Here is a 27885-nt window from a genome sequence, read left to right as displayed (position 1 = left end):
GTTAAGAAAATAATTTTATGCATGCATTTTTAGTAAAAAAAAGCGTTCTGGGATCCCACAAGTTGAAAAGTGCCAATTAAGTACTTTCATCTAATGAGTATGTACTGCAGGAGAACGGACTGGTACACAAGCAGCACTGTTGATGGGTTCCTCAAAATATGTATAGATAGTTCTTGACATAAAAATCATGCAAAAAGTATATGTTGTTACAGTGGTCACAATCTAATCCACAAACAGAAGTGATCTATTGTAAATTCCGCTTGCCCTTTACATATTGTCCCCAACATTCTTACCTGCCCTCTTCAGGCTGTGCACACTCATAAGACAGATGATCACCATTTGGAAGATGAGCAGGTCAGGCAGGAAAGAGTATCTACTCTCATATTCCTCTTCATCTTCACTTGCTGTGCTCAGATTAAGATTCATGGGTAGATAAAACAAGCAAAGATTGAAATCCTCAAGCACAGATTGGCAGAGTGAGGTCAACTCTGCATCCACAGAACTAAAAAGGAAAAAGAAGTTATGATCATCACCATTAAGCTTGTGTTGAAACACATGCTGAATCATCTTAATTATAAAAGAAAATGAGCCTGCATTATTACACAACCATCTAATTATCTTGGTGCAGTAGGATATTCTGAGAAGCTGGGACATTTCACACCCTTTTAAGAGGAAGTTTGAATATTACAAACATACATAGAAATAGAACTTATTTCTTGAATAATTAACACTCTTTGGTGGGATCGTTTATGATTGTAGTCCAAATAAATTGCAGGTATTCAGATATGTATTCCATTCTACACAACGACTTACCAAGTACAGGCTGACACTATATTCTAGGACAGAAAAAAACATTAAATACAACTTCAAGCAGTTTAAGCACTTTCATCACCCCTAGTTAATTGAGCTTTATAAAAAAAAATATATATATTATAAATTAATTTTGTAATATTAAAAAAACTTTGTAGCACATACTAAATAACCGTCAACAATTAATACTGAAGAATTCTGTGCAGGTTTCCATAAATTCACTCTACTTTGTGCATAAACCTTAAGAAATATCCATCACATATAATTCAAGAGTTCTTATCCTTTAAAAGCAGATGGTAAGCAAGGGAAACTAATGATGCCACCATAAATTACAAAAGTTTTTAGGAAATATAAGATGGAAAAAACAAAGTTTTAGAAACTTATCTAAAATTTAAAAACACCCAGTGAAATCTCTGGAAAAATCTTAATTTTTGCAGGGCACAGATAGGTTGCTTTTCCCACCTTCTTGCGGCCCGTTTATGGACATCTTAATATAGGTCACGCTGTTATAACAAATGTGCGTAATTGCTGGTTAGGTTTGGATTTTTTCAGTTTTTAAAACTGCAGTATATTTTAAAATACGCTTAAAAAATACGTTGGGGTATTTAGTGGAAGTCAAGGCATTTGCGCTCCTTACCTGCTTTTGGGTTGTAATAAGCTTTGCAGGTACATAAAGCTCACTAACAGTCGTTTTATGTCCTTACACCTACAAAGGAAACACATTAAGTTTTCAGAGAAACAGATGATCCTAGTAAAACTTAAAGAATTGAAAAATTTAAGATTTTCAATTGACACTAACACCCATTTGATTAAAACAACGGTTTTAGTTCTTCATGAGTGCAGTTCAATAGGCATTGTGTGCAGCAAACTTTTCCGTGACTGAAACTTGATCATTTTGACACTGGGCTGGAAATTGTTTTGTACTTCTTACATTTTTCATCACAAAAGACAGTCTAGTCAAACATTATCCAAATTAACACATATAGCTCGCAATGTCAACCCATCATCAGTGGCCCTTTTTTCCAACCGCAGGAACTCATGTGACAGCCTAATGCATTGTAGATGCTGTAGTCTTGGCTTGCCTGGAAAAAGTGTCAGCGAAGACCGAGAACAAGATGGAGATCTAACGCAGCGTTTTTCACCAAGCCTGTTTTAATATTTCTAACTGTACTTAGTTATGTTAATTTCTAAGATGCTCTTATCATATAGACTACTGGCATATCACCCTGCACCCACACCCACCCTTGTGCAGCATCCAGATGCCCCCCAGAGACCAGATTTGAGCTGTACACTACCAAACTATTTTATTAATTATAAATTAGGGGAATGGTACAAGTCCTTGAATTGGAGAAGTCACTGACAGTAATCTGACACTGTCAATACCGAGTACGGTGATCGGCAAATGCAAGCAGCTGATGATCCATGCAAGCACTGTCAGGAACTCAGGAACATCAAGGAACTCCCACTTTCCCTAGTACATATCTTCTTAAGACCCACAACTACACTGAATTGCAGAAGCACCCGAGAGTGTCAGGATTTCTAAATCTTTATACTTACCTGCCATCCCTTACAACTGGCGTTATGGAGACATGATCACCTGCATTCCACAAAGCAGGAGAGCATGAAAAACTCAGAACTTAACTAAACGTGAAAAATGTAGTCATTTAAGATTCCTTAAAATAAAATAACTGAATAAATTTAAGCTCTTACCGCTTCTTGCTTGGTGAAAGCTTCCTAGTTTCACATTTCTTCAACTGATGATACATTTTGGCAGCCTTGTCGTACAGTCTTTTCAGGTTCCCAGAAGCACCATCAAATGATACTTCGGACTGGATACTAGAGCATTAAAAAAAAAAAAAAAAAAAAAAAAAAAACAGAAAGAATGCACTATTTGCTTGAAAAGACACATCATCAACTACTATAATTTTAATAGACTAATGGATACTTCTGCTATAAATCAGAAAGCAAATATAGTTATCTCAATCCTCAGTTTGCTTAGAGATGTCATTACAGAAGACGACAGACTGTAGTATTCCTGAACCTGGATAACTATTATGTTCTTAATGAGATTACAGTATACTTTCTGATTTCGCCCAGTAATGTCCTTATACACTCAGTAGGATGTTAATGAACAAGTTACTTACCTTCGTTAGCGCCTTGTTTTGTAGAGACTATCTAGCTACAGATTCCTTATCTTTTGAATTATCCCCAGGCATCAGATGGGATCTGGAAATTTTTCTCTAGCAGTATACCTACGCACCAGTAGGTAGCATCGTTCTGCTCCACGTGCTGTCGTCCACGTCGGAAGTGACAAGTGCGGTGCCTATACAGACTCCACCTGTAGGAGGCTGGCTTTTTATATCATATATCAAAATGAGATCTATTGTGCAAAGAGCCCAGGGGTTCCCTTACTAGTGGACAGGGGCTTGCTTCAGCAATCCCAGGGTGCTTTTTAAAGAGGTAGTGTCGTCAAGCAGCCTTTGGCTCATCAGAGAGGACAGTTAGACTTCTGCAAATACACACCCAGTCAATAAATGATTGGGCCGGATTAGGCATCGGATGACTCCCCTCTAGCTCCGTGTCTGAGTGGGGAATCAGAATGGGGACAACGCCGCTGGGAGCATCGGCATCAGCGCCAGGGAAGGTCAAGGTGGCATGACCAACGCTGGTCCAGATCAGTCTGTGGATTCAAGGGGCCCGACAGGTGCCATGGCAGAACCTGCCAGCAGGAATTCACTGAGGGCCCCTCCTGAACCCATGGGCCCAGAGGTGTGCAAGCAGGAGCAGCCGCTCAAACATGAGGCACATGGGGGGGGTTCCGTGATCAGCTATGGAGTGCCCAAGGCAAGATGGCCACACTTTAGTGCCGCTCTGACAGTCAGGAAATGTAATCAATTAACTATTCTGCCATCTGGCCGAACAGCGCCCTGTTGAAGTCAGTCTCCATAGAGGGAAGCTTGTTTGACTGTGTGCTGCCAGACTTCTCCAATGGCTGGTCTCAGGGCCTCCAGTCCGGGGATGAGAACTTCTACACCTTAGAACACGAGACCAACTGCAGCATCTTTTGGGCCCTGCTGAAAGCACACAGCGTGCTGAAAAGGCCCGGGACCTGACAGCGGGAGCGGAGGACAACAACTTGCCCTGCCAGGTGGTTGGATCCCCTGAGCTCATCCCGCTTTCCCAGGCTGCGTCTGTGGCACTCTGGCCTGAAGATTCTGGGTGCATGAACGTCACCCAACTGAGGTCTTCCCAGGGCTGATTGGTGGGCTGAAAGGGCCCTGGATAGAGGAGGCGTGGAGAGGAAACAGATACAAAATCACCTGCATTCAACTTGGAGGTGTCTGCACACATCTGCTGAAGGCCCGTCCCAGTGCTGCTCTGGGGGGGATAAGGGGGGTGGGGTTTGGGGTGTTGGGTCATCGTTGGCCCCCGCAGTCTTGTGGGTTCACAGATATCCACTCCTGCTTTACCATATACTGATAACTGCCTGCCTCTACCTGCTAAGGGAGCTGCGTGGGGACCATGGGGAACACTGATCGCAATCAGCCCTGCCTCACATTTGAAGCTAAACATACCACTAAACAAACAGACGACTGTTCTATGGAACTTGAACACGGCCCTGCATCATCAAATGAGGCTGTGCTTGTGACAATGCTACAAGCCATGAAAAAGAGCTTGGCCTCTATTGATGGAAAAATCGACCCTCAAGTCTGCGCATCGATCACATATCAGCGAAGTTGGATAAACAAACTGCCCGCATGACGACAGAGGAACATCAAATATGTGATGTAGAAAACTACTTGAAGGGGGGAGAGACTAAATGTTTAAATATGAAAAAAGTGCTAGCAGTAATCCAAGCTAAGAATAAAGGTTGGGAGGCACGCTCGCGCAGAAATAATGTATGAATCACTGGGAGACTATGCTGACCTCTATATTTGGCGCAGACAATCTTTGTAGCCTGCTGGTGGTGGAGCACACCCATTGCTCTTTCACAGCGCACCCTCCTCCTGGTGGCCCCTCGGAGCTCCATCATAGGTAAAGTTTTAAATTACAGGGATCGTGACGCGCTCTTCCATCTGGCCCGCGAGATGTCACCTATCAGAGCAACAATATCGCCTTTTTACCAGATTTTCAAGCGGAGGTGCAGGCGGCCTGCAGACAATTCTTTCCCATCAAGACACTGCCGAAAAAGGCAGATATAACCTATGCTATGTTCTATCCAGCGCATCTCGGCATCGAACAGTAAGGACACCAACACACCTTCATGACTCCCAAGACGGCGATGGAACATCTCAAAACACTTTCCACATATTGAGCAGATACAACAACCTCTGCCATGGACAAACACAAACTTTAACCATTTAACCTCTTCAAAGACCTCTGCATAAGACTGAATGACTGAGTAGGGCGGAAAACATACGAAATTTGGGTCATATTCCGGCAATTCCTGTCTTTTCCTGGCAGATTCACTGCTAAGATTTATATTTTCCTTTGGATCGTCCACTTCCATAACTCTTGTGCTAACCTGGAAAGGGGAAGGGATTGTTTCCCACCATTTTTAACATAAAACATCATGGTTGTATTGTCTGTTTGGATCAATATTGCCTTTCCCCAAAGCCCTTTCTGAAATGCATTTATGGCTAGTAAAACTGTTTTTAGGTCCAAGATGTTATGTTCTACTGCCTCTTGTTCCTTCCAGACTCCTCGTACCTTGAGATTGTCCATGTGAGGTTCCTATCCCTTATGTGAGCCATCGGTTGTATTTGTCACCGTAGGAGTTGGTTGCACAAATGTTCTCCCTTGTATTATATGTGACCTGTTCCACCATGCCATCTCCTCTTCTACTTTATTTGTTACAACCACTAGATCTTCCCAACTCCCTGTTGCCTGTGACCATTGATTTTGCAGCCATTCCTGTAATGGCCTCATGTGAAGTCTTGCATATGGATTCAAAGGGATGCAGGAAGTCATCCATCCCAGCAACTTCCCCACTGTCCTCACTGTCAGAACTTGCCCATTCCGATAGAGCAGTGTTTCCTTCAACAATGCATTTGTTCTCTTCTCACTGGAATACACTTTCACTTAGACTGAGAGTTGATCCTTGCTCCCAGAAACATCTTCTCTTGTTCTGGGTCCGTGTATGACCATGTTTATCGAGAAACCCAATATGAATAGTTGTCTCATTATTTGCTGTCTGTGCTCTCTGCACTTCTTGTATGAGTTTGCCGTTACCAGCCAGTCATCTAGGTAGGGATAAAGGTGTATTTCTTGTCTCTGTAGCTGTGCTGCAACTGATGCTTGGCACTTCGTGCTGATTTGATTCCAAAGGCCAGTCTTCAACTGATAGTGTTTTTTGTCTACCACAAACGTGAGGTATTTTGGGGGTGGTTTTCCATTCATTGGGATGTGTAAGTATGCGTCTTTCAAGTCTATAGTTGCCATGTAACCCCCTATTTGCAATCAAGGTATGACTTCCTGTAAGGATATCATCTTGAATTTTTGCATTTTGATAAATTTGTTTATAAACCTTAGGTCCAGAATCAACTTAAGTGATCCGTCTACCATTGGAATTAGAAAATATGTAATTTCCTTTGTTGATTGCTAATCCTGGTACTAGTTCTATTGCATCCTTTTCCAAAAATCTCCTCTTCCTCCAAGTAAGCAAGATGTTTCCTTCATTGATAGGACCTTTCTTCTGAGTGCCCTGGATGGAGGGGTTTGTTTAGTTTAATGCAATATCTGTAATGTATCATGTTTGGAATCCATTTGTCTAATGTGATCTTCCTCCACTCGTAAAGGATTTTTTTTTTATTCTGCCTCCCACTGGTGTTGTGTGAAGGAGCTGATGTTCCATGCTTTCTATACTCACTGATGTTGTTCATGAGGGTTTTGTTGATTGTTGGTAAGTCACTTATTTGAAGGTGTTGAACATCCTCTTTGTGTAGTCCTCTCCCACGTGTTCAACCCCAAAAGGACTGCCTTCCTTGCTGGTATGGCCAACTCTGTTGGGGTTGAGTTGCTGGACTGCTTCACTGGTATGTTTGGTGGGATGTCCCCAATTGGAAGCTACGCCTCCCTGGGGCCTTCGTGAAAGTACAGTCCACCTTCGCATACTCCCTCTGAACTGTAGTGCCATCAACTTAGCAGTTTCACTGTCCTACTTCAGCTGGTTTCAAATTTCGTTGGCTATGCTGTTCGCCACTGAATGGGGCTTTAACAATTTTTGCTTGTATCATCGGTTTGAAACCTGAAATTCTGAGCCAGGAGTGGCGGCCTAGGGTAACGGGCATCATCATTTCTGGTGCAGACTGTAGGCAACTGTTGATGATGATACTGTTGCCCATCTTCTCCAAAGTGTGCCACTCTTTCCGGTATTGTTCCAGATGATGTTTCATCAGTTCTGCCATCTCCTCCCAGTGCTGGTAGGCATGGCGATTGAAGATGGCGTTTGAGTTTGTGATGTGCCACTGATTCGCTGCTCTTATCTAAAATATCTGACCCATGAGGTCCATACTCTCCTTGTCTGGAGGTGGTCCTGAAGTTGATGGGATGTTAGCCCTCTTTCTAGCTGTTAAGGTGATTGTTAGAAATGGGGTTTTTGGTTGGCAGTCAGGTTGCCCTCTGTCCAAGCAAGAACCCTCACTCTAGTCAGGGTAAGTCACACACAATCCAAAATCAGCCTGTGCTCACCCTCCGGTAGCTTGGCACGAGCAGTCAGGCTTAACTTAGAAGGCAATGTGTAAAGCATTTGTGCAATAAATCATACAACACCATAGCATAACACCACAAAAATACACCACACAGTGTTTAGAAAAATATATAATATTTATCTGGGTATCTTCAGGTCAAAACGATCAAAGTTGCAATATGAATTTGTAAAGATATCACTGAAAAGTGATATAAAGCGTCTTAAGTCTTTAGAAAGTAAACAGAGCCTCTTTCAAACACAAAGTACCTGGTTTCTGGTGGAAAATCTCCTCAGAGGGCCACAAAGGAAGAGGTGCGTGGAAAAAGGGTGTGTGCGTCGATTTCTCCCCAGCACACACGGACTTGCGTCGTTATTTTCCACGCGGGGAAGTCGGCGTTGTTTTCCGGCGCGCGGACAGTCTCTTTCTGCGGATTGCGGGGATTACCAGATGTCCCGGGTCTGTGCGTGGATTTTCCTGCTTGTTCTCCGGCTGCGCGTCGGTCTGCGTGGCTGTGCGTCGAAATTACGATCTCATGGCAGGCGTCGCGTCGATTTCTCCTCTAGACTTCGATCTGCGGGGCTGCGCGTTGAAATTACGATCTCACGGCAGGCGTCGAGGCGATTTCTCCTCTAGAGGTCGGGCGGCGTTGTCCTTGTGAGGCCGTGCGTCGGATCTTCGATCGTCCCAAGAGCGTCGCGTCGATCAGCGTCAGAGTGCGGCGTTTTTCTCGCCGCGAAACAAGCTGTGCGTCAAAATTTTCGGCGCACGGAGTGTCCAAGTAAAAGAGAGAAGTCTTTTTGGTCCTGAGACTTCAAGGAACAGGAGGCAAGCTCTATCCAAGCCCTTGGAGAGCACTTTCACAGCCAGACAAGAGTTCAGCAAGGCAGCAGGGCAACAGCAAGGCAGCAGTCCTTTGTAGAAAGCAGACAGGTGAGTCCTTTGAGCAGCCAGGCAGTTCTTCTTGGCAGGATGTAGTTTCTGGTTCAGGTTTCTTCTCCAGCAAGTGTCTGATGAGGTAGGGCAGAGGCCCTGTTTTATACTAAGTTGTGCCTTTGAAGTGGGGGTGACTTCAAAGAGTGTCTAAGAAATGCACCAAGCCCCCTTTCAGTTCAATCCTGTCTGCCAGAGTCCCAGTAGGGGGTGTGGCAGTCCTTTGTGTGAGGGCAGGCCCTCCACCCTCCCAGCCCAGGAAGACCCATTCAAAATGCAGATGTATGCAAGTGAGGCTGAGTACCCTGTGTTTGGGATGTGTCTGAGTGAATGCACAAGGAGCTGTCAACTAAACCTAGCCAGACGTGGATTGAAGGGCACAACAAGATTTTAGTGCAAAGAAATGCTCACTTTCTAAAAGTGGCATTTCTAGAATAGTAATATTAAATCCGTCTTCACCAGTCAGCAGGATTTGGTATTACCATTCTGACCATACTAAACATGACCTTCCTGCTCCTTTCAGATCAGCAGCTGCCACTTCAACAGTGTATGAGGGCAGCCCCAATGTTAGCCTATGAAAGGAGCAGGCCTCACAGTAGTGTAAAAACGAATTTAGGAGTTTTACACTACCAGGACATATAACTACACAGGTACATGTCCTGCCTTTTACTTACACAGCACCCTGCTCTAGGGGTCACCTAGGGCACACATTAGGGATGACTTATATGTAGAAAAAGGGGAGTTCTAGGCTTGGCAAGTACTTTTAAATGCCAAGTCGAAGTGGCAGTGAAACTGCACACACAGGCCTTGCAATGGCAGGCCTGAGACAGGGTTAAGGGGCTACTGAAGGGGGTGGCACAACCAGTGCTGCAGGCCCACTAGCAGCATTTAATCTACAGGCCCTAGGCACATATAGTGCACTCTACTAGGGACTTATAAGTAAATTAAATAGCCAATCATGGATAAACCAATCAATAGTACCATTTACACAGAGAGCATATGCACTTTAGCACTGGTTAGCAGTGGTAAAGTGCCCAGAGGTCAAAAGCCAACAACAACAGGTCAGAAAAAAATAGGAGGAAGGAGGCAAAAGGTTTGGGGATGACCCTGTCAAAAAGCCAGGTCCAACAGTGATAATCTACACATCTATAACCGAAACCTTTATGTAGGCAGGACCTTTTGAAGAGAACGTAACTTTTTTCTCTGCCCTTGGAGTGACCGCTCAGCATGTGGCCGGTTCTTCAAAGGTCTCCCCTTCCCCTGGTCAAAAACACTTGGGAGCATGGGCAAAAATGTACTTCTGGATTGTGGGGGCAGAAGGGTTTCTGGCAGGAAACAAGATTGTGTTTTATCTTCTTCAATTTAATACCATATTTGTCTGCTGACTTCTTTATCACCTGGTTGTAGATGCCAATGTCATCTGGTGGTGATGGCCTTGATGGATATCTTGTCTACCCATTCCTCTGGTGAATCCATTTCCATGTCTGGCCATTGTGCCTGTGTACTCAGATCCCTCTGACGCCCGATACAATCCTGCCATCTGTTCTTCCACCTCTTCATAGAAGAGTTCCTTCTCTTCATGCTGAGACTCTGGGGTCAGTGAAGGCTTGATGTCCTCAAAGCTTTTCCCTCTCTGCTCTTTCGGCAGAGACTTTCCTCAGGATTCGAAACTCCTTCAGACATTCCATGAAGTCCCTGGATTCCTGGAGCAGAACCGCCATTTAGGGCTCGAGACGCCTTTTCTTTTTCTCCATCTTAGCCATCCATTGTTCAGTATAAAATTTCTCCGTCAAGTTCCTCTTCGACAGAGAAGAGTCTTACTTCGACACAACTGTCACCGAGCTTCTATGCTCTGAACGTGTCTGCATGTTTTGACATCAAAACGTCCTTTCCTCATATGTCCTTTGATGGCTTGGACTTGTATGGAGCTTTTCCTCCTGCGGTGTCCCTTTCAAGGGTTCTCAGGGGCTCCTTATCTCAGGTCACGGCTGCGGTTGAACAGTGCTTTGACTCAGAGGCTACTTTCGAGGTCCTAAAGTCAGTTTTATACAACTCCAGCATTTTTTTTTAGGGCGATGGTTTACACCTCGGCCCAGAGTGTACTCTTGCCCCCCTGGGGTTTTAATGTTGACGATTTGTAAGTCAACCTCCACTGAGTCCCCTTTAGCTCCTTAGGCAACATTCTCCTCCTCGCTCTCAAAACCAAAGTCTCGTAGGGAAAGGGGCAGTATGCTGCCCTTGCATGGTAAGGTGGGCTTGCCTATGCTCTCTCTCTCAGCGTCTTCAGTGTGAATGTGGAACAGGTGTTGCATTCCTTGCTTCAGTGGTCTACTAGCATACAGAGGTTGCAGACCGGGTGCTTGTCCGTTTGCGAGATCTTGTGGTGGCAATTCTTGCAGAACTGGAAAGGTGCTTTCTCCATTAGGCTACACATGGAGCCACCTGTACAGGCATTCTTCTCTCCTTCCCTCAATATCCTCTTCAGTTCCATCAATATTCTTTGCTAGTTTTGGTGGACTTTCAGTGATCTTCTTTCAAACTTCTGTCAACTACTTCCAAGTGTTGGAGACCCTTCAGTAAGCACCAGGGCACAAATGACACCCCAAATGCTCTCTTTTGTGGTAGTGTGGGCGAGCAGTAAGGCATATCAGAGAGTGGTGCTAAGCATGCATTATACACTAAGAAATTTAGGCGAGAGAGACACTCAAAGTAATCAGGCACCAATTTATAAAAATGAGATACTTCTATATAAACTTGGATACCAAGATTATTGGAATCAGGTGAGTACTTTTCGAGTTATGAAATTTTACAGTTTTCAAAAGTTGACAGTGCAATTTTTCTCAGCGTGATAATGTTATCCTATGGGGAAAAACATGTACTCCATTCGGGCACTTAACAGCAACTTACGAGTCTATTCTCCGGGCCTTAAGGTGAGCATGGCCCAAGGTCCAAAGTTCAAGGCCCCACCTACAAGTCACATCGAGAGTCTCTGGGGCGTCCGGATGCAGATGGTCATGGCATCAGGTGTCCCATTCACTTCAATGGGGAACGGTCCAGTCAGGAAAAGGCTGCGTGCTGGGACTGGGGGGGCCAGTCCGGGAGAACCCAGTGGGGGCTCGACCCCCTGAGGTCGTCAGGTACATAGGGACACCCTTGGTCCACTTTTCCTCGGGCTATGGGGCTCAGGTGTGGTGTCTTTTGGCATCCAATCTGGTGCTGGAGTCATTCGCAGTTGGAGGGGGTCTGCAGAAAGAAGCTGCATGCGGCGACTGGAAGTCCAGTTTGGCTGAACCAACAAGTAGGCTCAGGTCTCACCATGCTCAGGGACATGGGGACACCTTTGGTCCTCTTCTCAGCAGAGGTGTCGAATTTGTCACTGGAGGCACTCGCGGTTATAGGGGTCCTGCAGAAAGAGGCTGCAGGCGGCGACTGGGAGTCCAGCCTTCGTAAACCCAAGGGTGGCCTTAGCCTTAGAGGGTCACAGGAAACCACTGGCACCACTCAGACACAGGCTGCGGGGCACGGGTACAGTGGTACTTTGAGGCGTCAGGTGGCGGAGGTCAGAGGGTCTCAATTTGTCCTGGTTTCTGCTGAAGAAGGGCAAACAGAACAGCTGGGCCACTCACAATGTGGGTTTGACGGTCCCTGAAGTGTAGGTTGGTTTTCCTCAGCATTGGTGCCCGGTCTGGACACAACAAGCCTTGTCTGCTACAAAGGGTCTGGTACCCCCAGTATTTGTGTTGCTTCTTTTGGAGCCTGAGGTTGCAGGGGAGCAGCTCCTCTATTCCAAGGGAGTTTCTCTGGCAATTGGCGAAGTACCTGCAGCCCTCAAAGTTTCTTGGAGTCTGCACGGTGGCAGCATGAGTTGTTTGCTCCACGAGGGTCGGGTGTAGCAGGCAGGCTGGCCCCCAAGTCAATCCTGCGCCAAGGGTCAGCAGTCTTCTTCGTCCACTCCCTTTGTGTCTGTCGAAATCTGAAGTTCTGTTGTCAGGGGGTCCCCTCAATACTCAACTTCGAGTCGGTAATGGAAATGGGGGGTAGACCCAATTGGGTACTTACCCGTGGGTCACTACACCCCCTAGATTACTGCTTCCTTTGGTAGTGGGCATCACACTGTCCCAGAATTCCTGATTTCATCACACACACAATGGCAGAATTCCTATTGTGTTCACTTCAGGCTGGTCATCCTAGAGTAATGCTTGGTGAAGGTATGTGGCGTTGAGCAAGTGGCAGTTTTGCAGGTATCCATTAATGGGATTTTCCTAAAAAAAGAGCTAATGTGGCACCCTTTTCAAGTGTCAAGCAGGCTCTACAAGGCACAAGGAATGCATACTTGGCCTTCACCTATCAAGCCTGGATGCACTTAACTATCCGCCCTGCAATATCAGCTTGAGTTTGCATGTTTTCTGAGTAACCATACTCTTTTTTTTCTGCTAGTGATCTCAACAATTATGCAAGAGCAGTGGAGATGCCGTTTTAAACTTTTGTAGACAACAGCTGAGCTTGGATGTCAGGGAGACCAAGAGTACTGCCATTCTGAGAGTGGATACCGCTATCTCGCCTCAGGTTATGTGGTGACTGACTAGTAACACAATTCTATTTTAGGAATGTGTCTTTTTAAAAGTACGGATAGGAGAAGGTGGCTTAAGAGCTCTATAAAGTAAAAAGTGTTTATTCACCATGAAGATTTCTGTGCTGTGATTGGAAAGAATCCAGAATGTGGGTGTTCCCCAGGTATTCAGTGTGTTGGTGGTTGAGGTCTTTTTCAAGGATTTTGGCAGGAGGGGTTTGATCTTGGTGTGATTCCAGTCATTTGGGAAGTTGGCTGAAGGGATGGCCTTGTTGATGTCTGTGAGCTTGGTTCTGACGGTGCTAATGTAGAGGATGAACATGTGGTTTGGGCATGGGTCCATAGGAGAACCAGAGTGGACGGAAAGCAGGATGACACTGGTGTTGTGTGGTGAGCTGCTTCCACCTGGTGATCATGTTAATAGCAGGGGCACTCATGGGGTCTAGGAGGTTGACTGTCAGCTGCGGTGGGTCGGGTTAGAAATGTCTGTAGACAGTGGAGATTTTGTCATGGAAGAAGTCGGCTTGAGTGTCGTAGAGTTACTGGGAGGGGGGGGAATGAGATTTTCAGTCACTGAAGGATTGAAGAACTCCTTGATGAAGCTGAAAGCTCTTTGCTGTGGTCATTGCTGGCTTTGATGCGGTTGGTGAGGGCATCTTTCAGGAGTTTGTGGTACTGGCTGAGTGAAGTCTAAATGTGGTTCGGTCGGAGAGATAGTTGGTAGTGCGCCATCTTCGTTACAGTTGTTTGCAGTTGTTTTTGCCAGTTCTCAGTTCCAGGGTGTACCAGCTGGCTTGTCTGGAGGGACTGTTGGGTTTGGAGGGTTAGTTAGGTGTGACTGTCGGTGCTGTCCGAAATCCAAGATGTGAAATTTTTGACAGCTTGATCGATGTTCATGGGTTGTTGGAGTTGAGGCTGTCAGCCCACTGGTTCTCGGATACACTGTTTCAGCTTCAGTGGGGGGTTCTGGTTGGTCTTGCGGAGTGGCTGGGATGTGCTGTGTAGGTGAAGAGGACGACTGCGTGGTCTGTCCAGGTGAGCTCATGGTGTGGCTGTATTTGGATCTGTTGATATGGGTGAAGATGGGGTCTAATGGGGCGATGACAATCTGAGTTAGGCCAATGTTTTTTATGTTTCCCAGAACGTTGACTGTGGGGCATCCTTAGGGTCTTCAAGGTGGAAACAGAGGTGTCCTGCAGAAAATTTAGTGTTCGGTGTCACTGGCCGGGGTGTGTTAAAAAGCGGATGGTGTTACAGAAGTCCAGGAAGTCTGTAGGCCAGGGTACTTTTGATGGTGGTTCTGCCATCAGTTCTATGCTAGAAGGCGAGGTGTTTCATGACTGAGGTGTAGTCATCTGCGGGTGGGTCAGTGTGTGTGGTGGGGGAGGGGGTGGAGGGTATGACAATGTTGGGTACAGGGGCAGTGTTAAGCAAGCTCTCAGTAAGGAAGATGATGTCTGGGTGAGGGTGGTGATGGTGTCTCATATCTCAGATATGTGCTTGCAGAGGGATCGGGCGTTGAGCAAGAAGCAGTGGAATTGTCGGACGCAGTCGCTGCTGGCGGGGTGGAGGCGGTGGGGTGCACTGGAGTGTTGGTGCAGAAAGAAGTGGCAGCAGAAGGGGAGGAGCAGCAGTTCTTGTCATGTGGTCTGCAGTTCAAGGCAGCGAGCTCGACTCCGGAGATGCGATCCAGGGTTCCTGGTGCTGGGTGCGGTCAAGGCATGGACTGGTGCAGATGGGCTTGCCTTTGGCATGTCGGTGGTGTGCATCCTGCATGGCCTCCATTAAGTAGGGCCAGGGAGGGGGCACAGGCGAGGCAGGAAAGCGGGAAACTGCAAGCGAGCGGCGAGTCTCGCTGGACACAAAAAGGCACAGACAACGTAGACGAGCACCAAATAAATTAAAGCACCGAGCGGTCAAAATGTGCAAAAAAGGAAATTATTCACACAGAGACACTGGCACACATGCACAAAAGTCTAGAAACAGGCTCCAGACAGGAGGCACTATGGAGACAGACAGTCCTAGCAGGGACAATTGCACACAAAGCAACTTGTACAGGACAGCAGAAGTTCGGAAAAGAAGAGCTGGTTCACAAGGGACGCTAAGAGGAGCAGTGAAGGGAAGCTGGTGTGGGGGCTAGCACACTAATGCAGCAGAGTTGGAAGGGTAAGGTTTGTAGGATTATTACCCTCTCTTCAGGTGCTGCCTAAATCTGCGAAATCATGAGGAGGAAGTCTGGATTAATGTGAACTGGGCAGAATATAGCTCATCTGCCTGTGGACAGCATCTCAAGTGATTCCAGAGAATTTCTGCACAATGCCTAGTTGACTAAAAGGATCTGCAGAAGGGCAGCTCCACAGACACAATACCCAGGCAACTCAAGGTCACCCAGGCCTGCTGCTCAGGAGAAAAGCAAAGAGATATGAGAGTTGAGAAGCTGGTACCGCTCCTTCACAAATTAAGATCGGTGAGGTGGCACAGCTGATGGAACATCCACGAGCCTCCTGTGCATGATAGATGCGTCTACTTACCTTGCTTTCTTCCAGGACTGGGAGGCATAGCAGCAATGGGTCTGGTCCTGATGGCTAGAGGAAGTTGTTTTGAATCCAGAACCGTTTAAACCACTGTCCTAGCCCTTATGGTTTTAGAAATATCACCATTTGACGTCACAGTTGAGGATAACCCTCAACTGTCCAGTAGCTACTTGTGGCACCCTTACCACCATATAGTAGCAACATGTGCCTAGTATTCTACTGTACACAAATGAAAGCAAAATGACCAGTTGGGAACTTTACTGGTTGCTGGATACCAGAAATCTAAGTCTTTACTGAACAATAGTGCCCAGGCCCATCACAGACATCACAAGAGACAAAAACATTTTCAATAGTGAGGACATCGTGTGGGTGGTGGGTTTCTGACAACAGTAAATTTATATCCTGAAACTGGCTACAGAATATTGTGTGTGCATATTCTTGTGGTACCCAAGCGGATACATCAAAATAAAATCCCCATTCTAGTTTCTTACATTGTGAAGCATCTACTTTAAAAACTCTTGAACCTTCATGAAGAACCCAGATGGAACCTGGTAAGCCTAAAAGATTACAAATGGCCTTGGGGCAAGCGTTCTAGGAAAATAATTATCAAAAGATCTGGACTAATAATTTAGCTGAAGGTGATGGAGCTAACTAGGTTTTTGTGTCTGTTGTTTTAAATGATCTATTCACATACAAGTCAAAGTACTTTTCTTCTTCAAAGGTTAAGGACTCACTGGACACAGCTGAGTGTTACTTATTTGTGTCACACTGAATGGGCGTTTTTGAGACCTCCACCCGCTGCAGTAAGACTTGACTGCTCACCCTCACCACCCTGAGCACTTTAAGAGGCTTAATGGAGATCCGTAGTAAGCAACACTACCCACACATGCTACTGTCCAGGAGCCTATGGGTAATTCAGGACTTCAAGAAACTGATTCACAGGATCCTCCACTGGAGGGATTGTTTTCAAAAACAGAATTGCAAGGAAACCTCTTTGCAGTGTCACCATGAAGTTCAGGTAACTACTTGCCATACGGTCTGGATTTAAACTACTCAAGTACAGTCTTATAAACACTTGTGGCTGGTGGACGTGCTCTGGGCTGAACTTCGAGACCACATGGAACAAGAGTGGTGGGTTTAATGTTGAGTACACCTGAGGCAACTGGGATTCCTTGCATGAGACGATACTGTTGGATAATGTTTTGTGCCTTATAAAAACGAACAGTATTATCAAAAAACACTAGAGCGTACCAAGAAAAATAGCCATTCAGACTTTATTTACGTCTATTAAGTTGCAACTATACAAATGACTTTTTTTCCCCCAAACTGGAAAAAAAAGAAGCAAAATTAAATCAGCAGTTCCAAAGGCGGATTTGTGTGCCCTTTAACTAAGAAAACTGACAGCATCAGAAAAATCATTGGAAAAAAATAATTATAGGCATACCAGGCACATGAATCAAGTTAAACCACAAACAGAAAACTGTACCCAGAACTCACCATCGCAAGTAGCAGTAGGTTGCTTCCACATTATAGTATTTACTCCCTGCTAATGTTCCCAGCTGATTAAATGGCATACCTGCAATCAAGCACACATTGGAAGAATTAGACATAGGAACTATGACCCTGAAGTGATTCGCTACCACAATTTCTATTTGGCTACAATTATTGACATAATTATTGCTTGAGAAGTGTGGTTTTACAGGATGGGAAATTACGTTAACCCGCTGACCTATCATCAGTATTGTGTTTTTTTAAATTAGGATATTGTGTTGGCTTTATGTAACATATCAGCACAATAATGGAACTTCATTTTATGTCCCGGCAGTGACTGGAGGATTTTTACTGAGTATGACAGTTTTTTATGCAGTTGTGACTGTCCCAACGAACTTGCAGAATGGCAACTGTCGAACTTTGAAGTGTCTTTCCAGTCAGCTGTTCTTCCTACATCACATACACTATACATATTACATAGTGCTCTTCACATTTGACAATGCTCATCTCACCCTAAGTCTTGAACTGTTGCTTTCCACATGGTGAATTCACCATCTAAGCTGCTGCCTCGCTCTTAAAATGGCTGCATATTCTAAAAATCAATTTTACAATCTATGTGTATGCAATACTGAAAAAGAAAACTATTTTGAGAACAAATTAAGCAGCAAGTTAATAAATGAATTTTTGGTATTTTTCACAAAGCTTTTACTACTCCTGCAAAGGCCGTCATTCGGACTATGCACGAAGTTCAGTGAAAAAGTAATTTATTAACATGGTTAACAAGTCTCTTCTAATAACATTTCTATCACTTTCATTTTGTTTCTGTGGGGTGGACAAATGTTTCAGAAATCTATTACCTCTGTGTTCTAATGTAATTTATTAGGGTAAGGGCTGATAACATAGTTGCGACTCCTAATAAGTTGTTAAAATGTGAACTATTTTCAGTAAATTTCGTTTTTTTTTTGAAGATTAGAAATGTACGCAAAAGGACAGCATTTACCATAAAGTTCTTTGTTTTGCAGTTCATTCTGTTGTAGACTCAAATACTCAATATTCCAAATCATCTAGTCGTGAGCTCAAATAGTTACAAGTAGTTTATGCCAAAGATATTCTGTTTGGCACTGCGAAAGCTGCAAGATCTGATATTTAACCAATATGGCAGGAATTAACTGTTTTCGTATTCATTAATTTGATTTGATCGTACTGCACTACATTTTCTTCTAACCCCCACCTTTCTTCCATTGGTCAGCTATTCGGTCAGACTGAATTAAACTATTACTCCATATATTTTGAAGACAAGGATCAAGAAAAGGTTGGGTGTAATGAGCTGCAGAAAACTAGATTAAATTGTTAAAAGATTGTGCATATGCGGAATTGTTCTACAAAGCTATTCTTTTTCTTTCAGCAGCTTTTAATTTTTGTACAGTACTTGAGAGCATACATTATTAAACAATACCTGTAAAAGCTCTGTGCACGATTTATTTTTAAGAGTGAGCTGAAAGTCAATGTGTATTCAGATGAGTTGGAGTGAAACAAAATGTGTGACAATACTTTTCCAGCAATACATTTGCTGGATACTGCTTACCTCTAAGAATCTGTCACCCACATTGACACATTGGGTTATATTTCTCTTTTCCCACTCTAATACATTATGATTTTTACTATGAACAAACTAATAATTGTTTTTACATTAATGTAACAGAATTTAAAATGTTAACTTGTGCCTTTCAGCATTCTGCAATTCACTAAATTAGTGTGGTATTTAATATTTTATGCCCCCCCAACAGCACCAGCAGTGTTCGATGACACTGATGATGCATTTTAATTATGCCTATTTTCTTTTCTAATGTCAACAGGTTTTTATTTTGCTGTTTTCAAATCGCTCTATTAGAGAAGAGATGAAGTATTGTTCTGTTTATTTCCCACATGGCATGTGCCAGAGAACCTTCAAAGTGCTCTGCATGTCAGAGAAAGCATAATGCAGGCCAAAGTACCATTACACCTATCATCCAGGGAATGAGCTTGACACCCACAAACCCATCCTTTTAAGAAGCTTGTCTAGTCATGTAATGGGATGGTTATTGGAGACCAGGGGGTATTAAAGGGCCACATCTTCAGCCTGCACTTCTCCCCATTTGCAAAATGTGTAAAAAAGAATGCTGGTATAAAAACGTGAAGGTCATTAATCTAAATAAACTAATTGTCCATGGTTATTTGCAAAGCTGAATCAGGTGATCCCTTCTCAAACAGGTTGTTCAAATTGTGATTTTTCTTCTTTTCTTTAGGGAGATACGGACTGACCACTTAGAATTTACAATAATTAACGAATTAACTTTAAATATGTCATTATTTGCCATTGTTGTAAGGGAGAGTTGGATGTGGACACAAAAAGTGAGGCTTACTTACCAATCTGTGGGGCAACTGAAAGTGCTTGATAGTAAAACCTCTCTGCTAAATGCTCTGTGTCCACTCCAGCCAACTCATTCTGATACCGAGCTAAAAATAAATTAATAAAAACACATCAGGGAAGGGGAAACAGGTAAGAATACATTACACTCAGACAGAGTAATCAACACAACATTTAAAAAATGCAATATATACATATTGGCGTTCTTTTGTTAGAAAAAAAGGACAGTCTATGATCACATTTTTAAATATTAGTCCACTTATTTATGTAGTTAATGGGTATCATCCCAACAAAGTTGCAGTTCCACATAGTATTATGTAAGCAGAAGCAGATTTAGAGCATAGAAACGTACTGTCAAGTCACCAAAGGTAACATTTGAAATATAGTGGAAACCTCCTGCCATCTCCCTTTTCCCTTTGAATAACAAGCATAAGAAATCTGTGACTGATCAACTGCAAATGTCAAACATTTCACTTTTAGTGCAGTTAACAGTTTTGAAGGTGGTGTGGCTGAGTGGAATTTCAGAAGTACCCGGTCATCCTGAGGAATGGGGTTGGGGTTTAAGAGGTAAGACGAGCAATTCCTTTGCATGAGAATAGTAAGCAGATTCCTATATCCCCAAGTTCACAGGGATGTTAGAAGCTTACATTTCCGCAAACACTCGGAGAAACGTGCAGTCCTCAGTTTTCCTTCCTTCTCTCACACTTATGCCAATGACTACTTCAGATATCCCCCGCTGGAAAATGAATCATTCAAGAAAAGCTAGCATGAGAGAACCACTGGTAGACACTGTGGTAGAGGGGTGGGCAGACTAGCAGCAATCTGTTGTCACACACTGGCAAACTCTGGTCTGCCCTATTAACACTCAAACAGCAGAATACAAAATTCCATCTCTGTCAAGAATCTACTCTTCTCACTCACTCCTTTAAAGACTTATTTCCTGAATTCTGTTCACATTCAGAAGAGTGGACTATCACAGGAGATACGTGCACTAGCCTTCCTTTGGGTGCTAAGCTCTGCTTCTTTGCGAAGGAGCATGGCACAAACACAGGAAACTGCAGATAAGAAAGTTAGATCCAGGAGGGATTCCTACTCTAAAAGCCAAGGGAAGGAGACCCTGGAGGCAGATCAGGTTAACACAACAGATAAAGGGGAATTTGGGTAAGGTGGGCAGGGACAGCGCACTAGCAGATGAATAATTTAAAGAAACGTGCTGAAGGAAACAAAATACCAAACTATTGGAGAATATTATGAACGGTAAGCAAGAAATCTTGCATGTTTCTGAGAAAATTAGGGATTTACTATCACCATTTGATTTATCAATAATAGGTAAAAGTGATTGTGTATTAGTAAGACAGATGTGAAGGGAGTTGTGGAAATGTTAGCTAATCTAAGGGGAAAAAAACGGGGCAGAATATTATTTAAACTTGAACCAAACCTGGTTTTGATTAGGATTTTAGGAGCAGGAAATGGGGAGGTAAATGACCACAGAACTAGGAGATGGAGAATATCTGTTATATCAAAGGAGAGAATAAACCTGCATTTGTAAAGACCATACTGCAGGATATCTTTCCTAAATTGTTATGATTTAAAACAAAAAAATAATCTTGACCTGTACACTAATCGCAGCAACTCCGAAACTAACATATTTAGGAGAGGAGTGTGATACAGGAAATTGTCTATTTCGCAAACCAATTTGGCAGTAATCGAGCATTTTCCATTAGAGCTTGGCCAATAACTAATGTATGAAAAATTATTTTTAACGTTTTTATTTTAAAGCAATGCTGCTTCACAGAATTCCCAATTCAGGGCTCTAACTTAAAATAGATAAATGTTTATGACCAACATACCTGGCACATTGGCAGTGCTTTATACCAAATGTAAGCAGATCTGATGTGTAACAGACTCACACCACAGCTTGAAGTCCTGTGAAATGCAGACTCCAATCAGCAGAGGTTTCCATTATGCTCTGTTACAGAATGCCTCCACAAAGCTCATTTTTCACTCTAGGATGGCTGCTTCTTGCCCTTTCAATTGTCCCTCTCACCTGGTTTCCCTGCCTCTGTCCCGACTTTCAGCGGTTGTCATGCCAACAAAGCCTTACCTCCCCAGACCTTTATGACATCACAGACCCTGCATCAGTCACTGTAAGCAGTCACACTTTAACCCCTTTGGTGCCCTGGACGTAATAGTTATGCCCTCGGCTACAGCGCTGCTGTGCAGAGAACGTAACCATTACGTCCAGGGACTGACCCGGGGGTCAAAGACCGCTAGGCACCAGGGATTACGTTTTTGTGTTTTCCTTTAGTTTTTTTTGTTTTTTGGGGTTTGGGGGGGGGGGGGGGGTGCAATCAATTTTGGCCATTTTTGTCTATTTACATTAGGTCCATCTGCCCCTAAAGTGAGCAGGCACCCGGGATTATTGTGTGTGTGCATGTTTTGTGCTTTGCCTATTTTGGAGGACACTGATGTGCCAATAGTGCAGCCTGGGGCTGAAAGGCTTCCCATTGGAAGACCTGAACTCTGGGTTGCCTCAAACAAGGAGCGGCCAGCATTGCCTGCCTTTACTGCTCTCCCAGGGTGTAGAGTGAATATGGAAAAATGTTTGCCAAGCAATTTCTTTGAGTTGTTTATGGACGATATCTTTTTGGGTCAGATTGTTGAGCAGACTAATTTGTATGCTGAACAGTATTTGAGGGACAACAGTGTCAGATTTAGGCGACACTCTAGAGCCACCCAGTGGATGCCCACAAATCAGAAAGTTGAATAAGTTCTTGGGTTTAACTGTTTTGCTGGGGCTGATAAGGAAGCAGTCACTGTCTTTATTTATGTCTACTAGTCCCTTGATAGAAACAGCTATATTTCCTGCAACCATTTGCTTCTTGTTCGGATGCTGCATTTTGTTGATAATGCTTTAGTGTTGTCATAAGATCAACCTGATTTTTACATCTTTTTAAGATTCAGCCTTTCCTTCATCATTTTGTAGATCTATTTTCAGAGATCTATGTTCCAGAGAGGGAAATAGCTGTGGGCGAGTCTTTGGGCCTATTCAAGCCCCCCAATCCACCCCCGTTTGTCTGTCCACTTTTGGAGTTAGTGAGAAAACTGTGTGGGGACTTGGCAGACTATTATTTAACAAAGGTCACCATTCGTACCAAGGTAACGTCTTCACTGCTGTGCAATTGCTCAGGGAATTGTACAAAGTGGACACTGCTGCTTGTGCCACAGTCAGCTCTAACCGTAAAGATTATCCAAGCGAGCTTGTGTGTAAATAAAACTTGAGGGAAGAGTGCAGTGCCTTGCATGATGAGCTGCTAGCTGTGAAATTTGCAAACAGGAGGGATGTTTACATGCTTACTACCATTCATGATTAACATACTTCATCTGCGACTGTCTGGAGTCAGGTTGCTGAAGTGCACAAACCTGCATGCATTTTAGACTACAACAAGCACATGGGTGGTGTAAATAGAGTAGATCAGAGGTTGGAACCTTACACTGCTGTTCGTAAGGCTTACGTGTGGTATAAGAAGTTGGCTATACATCGCTTCCATTTAGCAACTTTTAATGCTTTTGTTGTGTTTAAGGATTGCTCTCCCGAGTCAAAGATGACATTTGTTAAGTTTCAGGAGTCTGCGATAGACAGCCTGGTTGTAGTGGAGCATGCAAGAGTTCCTAGAGAAGCAGTGGTGGAGGATATGGCTAGATTGAAAGATCGCCACTTTCCTGATCACATTCCTTCCACACCCAAAAAAGACTTTCCCACTAAGAAATGTAGAGGCTGTGCCCGAAGAGGTATCCAGAGAGAGAGTTGTATGTGCTGCCTCGATTGTCCTTCAAGCCTTAGTCGTGTGTGTCCGGCTGTTTCAGAAGTTACCACGCCCAAACAAATTATTGGGTACTACCGTGAGCGTATAAGTGAAAATGTATGTAAGGAAATTCCTTCCTTGACATGGTTACCCCCTGACTTTTTGCCTTTTGTTGATGCCAGTTATGATTCAAAGTGTGCTGTGACCCCCGCTAACCAGGCCCCAGCACCAGTGTTCTTTCCCTAAATGGTACCTTTTTTCCCCACAATTAGCACAGCCCTGGCACACAGATAAGTCCCTTGTAAATGGTACTTCTGGTACCAAGGGCCCTGTTGCCAGGGAAGGTCTCTAAGGGCTGCAGCATGTCTTATGCCACCCTAGGGACCCCTCACTCAGCACATGCACACTGCTTCACAGCGTGTGTGTGCTGGTGGGGAGAAAATGACTAAGTCGACATGGCACTCCCCTCACGGTGCCATGCCAACACCCGCTGCCTGTGGCATAGGTAAGTCACCCCTCTAGCAGGCCTTACAGCCCTAAGGCAGGGTGGACTATACCACAGGTGAGGGGATAAGTGCATGAGCACTATCCCCCTACAGTGTCTATGCAAAACCTTAGACATTTTCAGTGCAGGGTAGCCATAAAGAGTATACGGTCTGGGAGTTTGTCAAATACGAACTCCACATTTACATATTGGCTACACTGAAATCTGGGAAGTTTGGTATCAAACTTCTCAGCACAATAAATGCACACTGATGCCAGTGTGGGATGTACTGTAAAATACACCCAGAGGGCATCTTAGAGATGCCCCCTAAATACCAGTCCGACTCCTAGTGCTAGGCTGACCAGTTTCTGCCAGCCTGCCACAACCAGATGAGTTTCTGGCCACATGGGGTGAGTGCCTTTGTCACTCTGTGGCCAGGAACAAAGCCTGTACTGGGTGGAGGTTCTTCTCACCTCCTCCTGCAGGAACAGTAACACCTGGCGGTGAGCCTCAAAGGCTCATGCCTTTTGTTACAGCACCCCAGGGCATCCCAGCTAGTGGAGATACCCGCCCCTCCGGCCCTGCCCCCACTTTTGGCAGCAAGGCTGGAGGAGATAATGAGGCAAACAAGGAGGAGTCACCCACCAGTCAGGCCAGCCCTTAAGGTGCCTTGAGCTGAGGTGACCCCTGCCTTTAGAAATCCTCCACCTTGAGTTTGGAGGATTCCCCCAATAGGAATAGGGATGTGCCCCCCCTCCCCTCAGAGAGGAGGCACAAAGAGGGTGTAGCCACCCTCCAGGACAGTAGCCATTGGCTACTGCCCCCCAGACCTAAACACACCCCTAAATTTAGAATTTAGGGGCGACCCTGAACCCAGGAAATCAGATTCCTGCAACCTACAACAAGAAGGACTGCAGCTCTGAAAGCCCTGCAGAGGCAACAACTGAATGGCCCCAGCCCTACCAGCCTGTCTCCAGACTCAAAGAACCTGCACATCGACGCATCCGACAGGGACCAGCGACCTCTGAGGACTCAGAGGACTGCCCTGAACCCGAAGGACCAAGAGACTCCAGAGAACAGCAGCACTGTTAAAAAAACTGCAACAACTTTGCAACATTAAAGCAACTTTTAAAGAACTCTCTCGCCCCCACGGAAGCGCAAGACTTCACTCTGCACCTAATGCCCCCGGCTCGAGTTCAGGAGAACTAAAACCAGAGAGGACTCCCAGGCGACTACGACGATGTGAGTACCCTGAGTCGACCCCCCTGCACCCCGACCGCGACGCCTGCAGAGAGGATCCAGAGGCTCCCCCTGGCCGCAACTGCCTGGTAACAAGGAACCTGACACCTGGACCAAGTACTGCACCCGCATTCAGTGGCTGGCCCGAGAAGCCCCCTTGTGCCCTGTCTGCATGGCCTAAGTGACTTCCGGGTCCCTCCATTGCTTTCTATAGCAAACCCGATGCCTACTTTGTACAGTGCACCCAGCCGCCCCTGTGCCGCCGAGGGTGTGTTTTGTGTGCCTGTTTGTGTCCCTCCCCCAGTGCTCTACAAAACCCCTCTGGTCTGCTCCCCGGGGACGCAGGTACTTACCTGCTAGCAGACTGGAACCGGAGCACCCCTGTTCTTCATAGGATCCTATGTGTTTTGGGCCCTCCTTTGACCTCTGCACCTGACCGGCCCTGTGTTGCTGGTGCTGTGGCTTTGGGGTTGCCTTGAACCCCCAACGGTGGGCTGCTTATGCCCAGGAGACTGACTATGTAAATGCTTTACTTACCTGAGAAACCTAACCAAACTTACGTCCCCCAGGAACTGTTGATTTTTGCAGTGTCCATTTTTAAAAATATCTTATTGCCATTTTAACTAATACTGTGTGTATTACTGCTTTGAATCAAAGTTCTATACTTACCTGTGTGAAGTATCTTGCATTTTTGTACTTACCTCAAATCTTGAATCTTGTGGTTCTAAAATAAATTAAGAAAATATATTTTTCTATAGAAAAACTATTGGCCTGGAGTTAAGTCTTTGAGTGTGTGTTCCTCATGTATTGTCTGTGTGTGTACAACAAATGCTTAACACTACCCTCTGATAAGCCTACTGCTCGACCACACTACCACAAAATAGAGCATTAGTGTTGTCTAATTTTGCCACTATCAACCTCTAAGGGGAACCCTTGGACTCTGTGAACACTATGAGATAGTATATTCAGAGCCAACTTCCTACAATGCCTGTTCTGTATTGTTGTACATTTTATGTTCAGTTTCACAGATGGCATCACTGTCATGTATTTAGTTAGAGCATTGGAGTTTCTTTTTTGTTAATAAAATTGTGATGGCAGTGTGCATGGAGTGGCGCTTGGCTGGTGGTGTGCGTAGAGTGGCGCTTGGCTGGCGGAGTGCGTAGAGGGGCGCTTGGCTGGCGTGAATGGTTTTGTGCGTGTCACATATGAAAGGTGTGTGAATGGACTGTAAAGTGGTTGGTGCCTTGACACTACTTTGCAGCTCATGATCTGCAAGTTATTAGTTCAGTTTTTTGGCCTTCCACTTCAAACTAAAAAAAACCTGCTCTGCTATAATCAGACGTCGAAGTACACCGGTGACATGCTAGGTGTCTCGGGTAGGACCCAAATAATGCAGCATGCTATCTACTAGGTTGGTGGGTGAGGGGTCTTCTTAACAAAACCTAAGGGTGTTTATTACAGTGTGAGTGTTGGAACATCACCGAAGCAAAAGTCTCTGTAGTGTTGCTCGCTTCTTGCCTAGGGAAAATCTACCAATTTTAGATAGGTGTGAAAGCTAGACATCCAATGGAGTCAAGGGTAGTGTACCTCGAGGATCCCAACAAGCTTCTTTTTTCACATTTTTCTTTCATTTCTGAGCTATATTCTTCCAGAAGCAGAGATAAACCAGAACCCCCCCCCCCCCCCAACCCCCGTCTCCTGACAAAAATGCTACCTCACTTGTGTGGGGGGGCAAAGTGACCATAACAGGGTTAAACAAAACCAAGCTCTAGAACTCCAAATAGGCAGAAATAAGGTCCACTGATGATTTCCTAGAACTAAGGTGAGCAGAAAAATGTATAGAGATGTTCTCAGAACAGGCTATTCATTCTAACTCTGCACATCCTAGAGGAGATGGTGCTTTTACACTACCCTAGCAATCCTACACTCTTCTGTCATACTAAAGGAATTCGTACAGATGCAAGATAGTTACATCATGACTGGAACATCCCCTCAAATTGAATGCACAGTTCTCCACATGCAGCCCAAGCACAAACTCATAACTTACTGAAAAACATGCATTGGGATAAGTTTCTTACCTAACGGGTACATATATGCAGTATAAATACAGCAGTATAAACTCATATTTATGCTACCAGGCTCACCACTGGAAGACTGTAGACAACATCGGAACCTCAAACTCAACCAACAAAGACCACCCTTTAAACAAAGACTAAATATAACATGCCCTTCAAACAGAGTAGCCTCTTATTCTACAGCCCTATAGTGCTTCAGAGCCTCAAAAGAAATTTGAGGTACATAAGGAAACAATATCCATAAACTATTGCTTGATACACTTTAAATATTGAAACCAAAACTACCTAACTTTTTAAAGCCTATGGCGCATGCAGCAAAAGTCAGACTGGACATATCTGAGATGTAAAATGAGTGGAGAGGACTTTCTACTCACAAAATGGACATGAAAAATAATTTAAACATGCTGGGAAACTATTGCACATACACTACATGTTGTAGACCAAATATATCCTTCCGATACTAGGCTAAGTCATCTATAAAAGAAAAGTCACCCAACACTTGAGGGAGCCTGAGGCCCCTACCATATTGAGACGGAAAGAGAGCCTAGACTTCTGTGGTACTACAGAACTGCCTATATAGGGAGCTGGGGGACTTGCCCACCTCACACCCAAAAAGACAGATTAGGAAGAAGTGGCCAAACTACAGAGAGGGAAATTAATCATAACTGAAGGGAGTGGTGTTTTTATGGGCAACTGTAATCAACAGAAAACAAGCCTGAATATTGTCATTTGAAGAGGGTGGTGTACTGCCATATTAAAGATATAATAAGTGCTTACATATATGTGGGAGGCTTTGAACGTCTAGACGTGGATGGTTTTGATATTGTTTTGGTCTTATCATTGCACTGAA

At 44.5% G+C, this 27885-nt stretch overlaps 1 protein-coding gene across 1 annotated transcript in view; it reads right to left on the bottom strand.

Annotated features, from left to right (window-relative positions):
* Positions 1-27885, bottom strand: part of SMG5 (SMG5 nonsense mediated mRNA decay factor) — a 344692-nt gene that overhangs the window by 222346 nt on the left and 94461 nt on the right. Inside the window, exons 6-10 of the mRNA XM_069218000.1 lie at positions 19431-19520; positions 17031-17109; positions 2521-2646; positions 1448-1516; positions 294-502 (exon numbers count right to left, since the gene is read on the bottom strand). Of these exons, the coding sequence (XP_069074101.1) occupies positions 294-502; positions 1448-1516; positions 2521-2646; positions 17031-17109; positions 19431-19520 (573 nt within the window). The remainder of the gene's footprint in view (positions 1-293; positions 503-1447; positions 1517-2520; positions 2647-17030; positions 17110-19430; positions 19521-27885) is intronic.

This window comes from Pleurodeles waltl, chromosome 12, assembly GCF_031143425.1.
Source record: "Pleurodeles waltl isolate 20211129_DDA chromosome 12, aPleWal1.hap1.20221129, whole genome shotgun sequence".
Taxonomy (NCBI): Eukaryota; Metazoa; Chordata; class Amphibia; order Caudata; family Salamandridae; genus Pleurodeles; species Pleurodeles waltl.
Note: the sequence above shows the minus strand (reverse complement) of the source record. Positions and strands in the feature narration are given on the sequence as shown.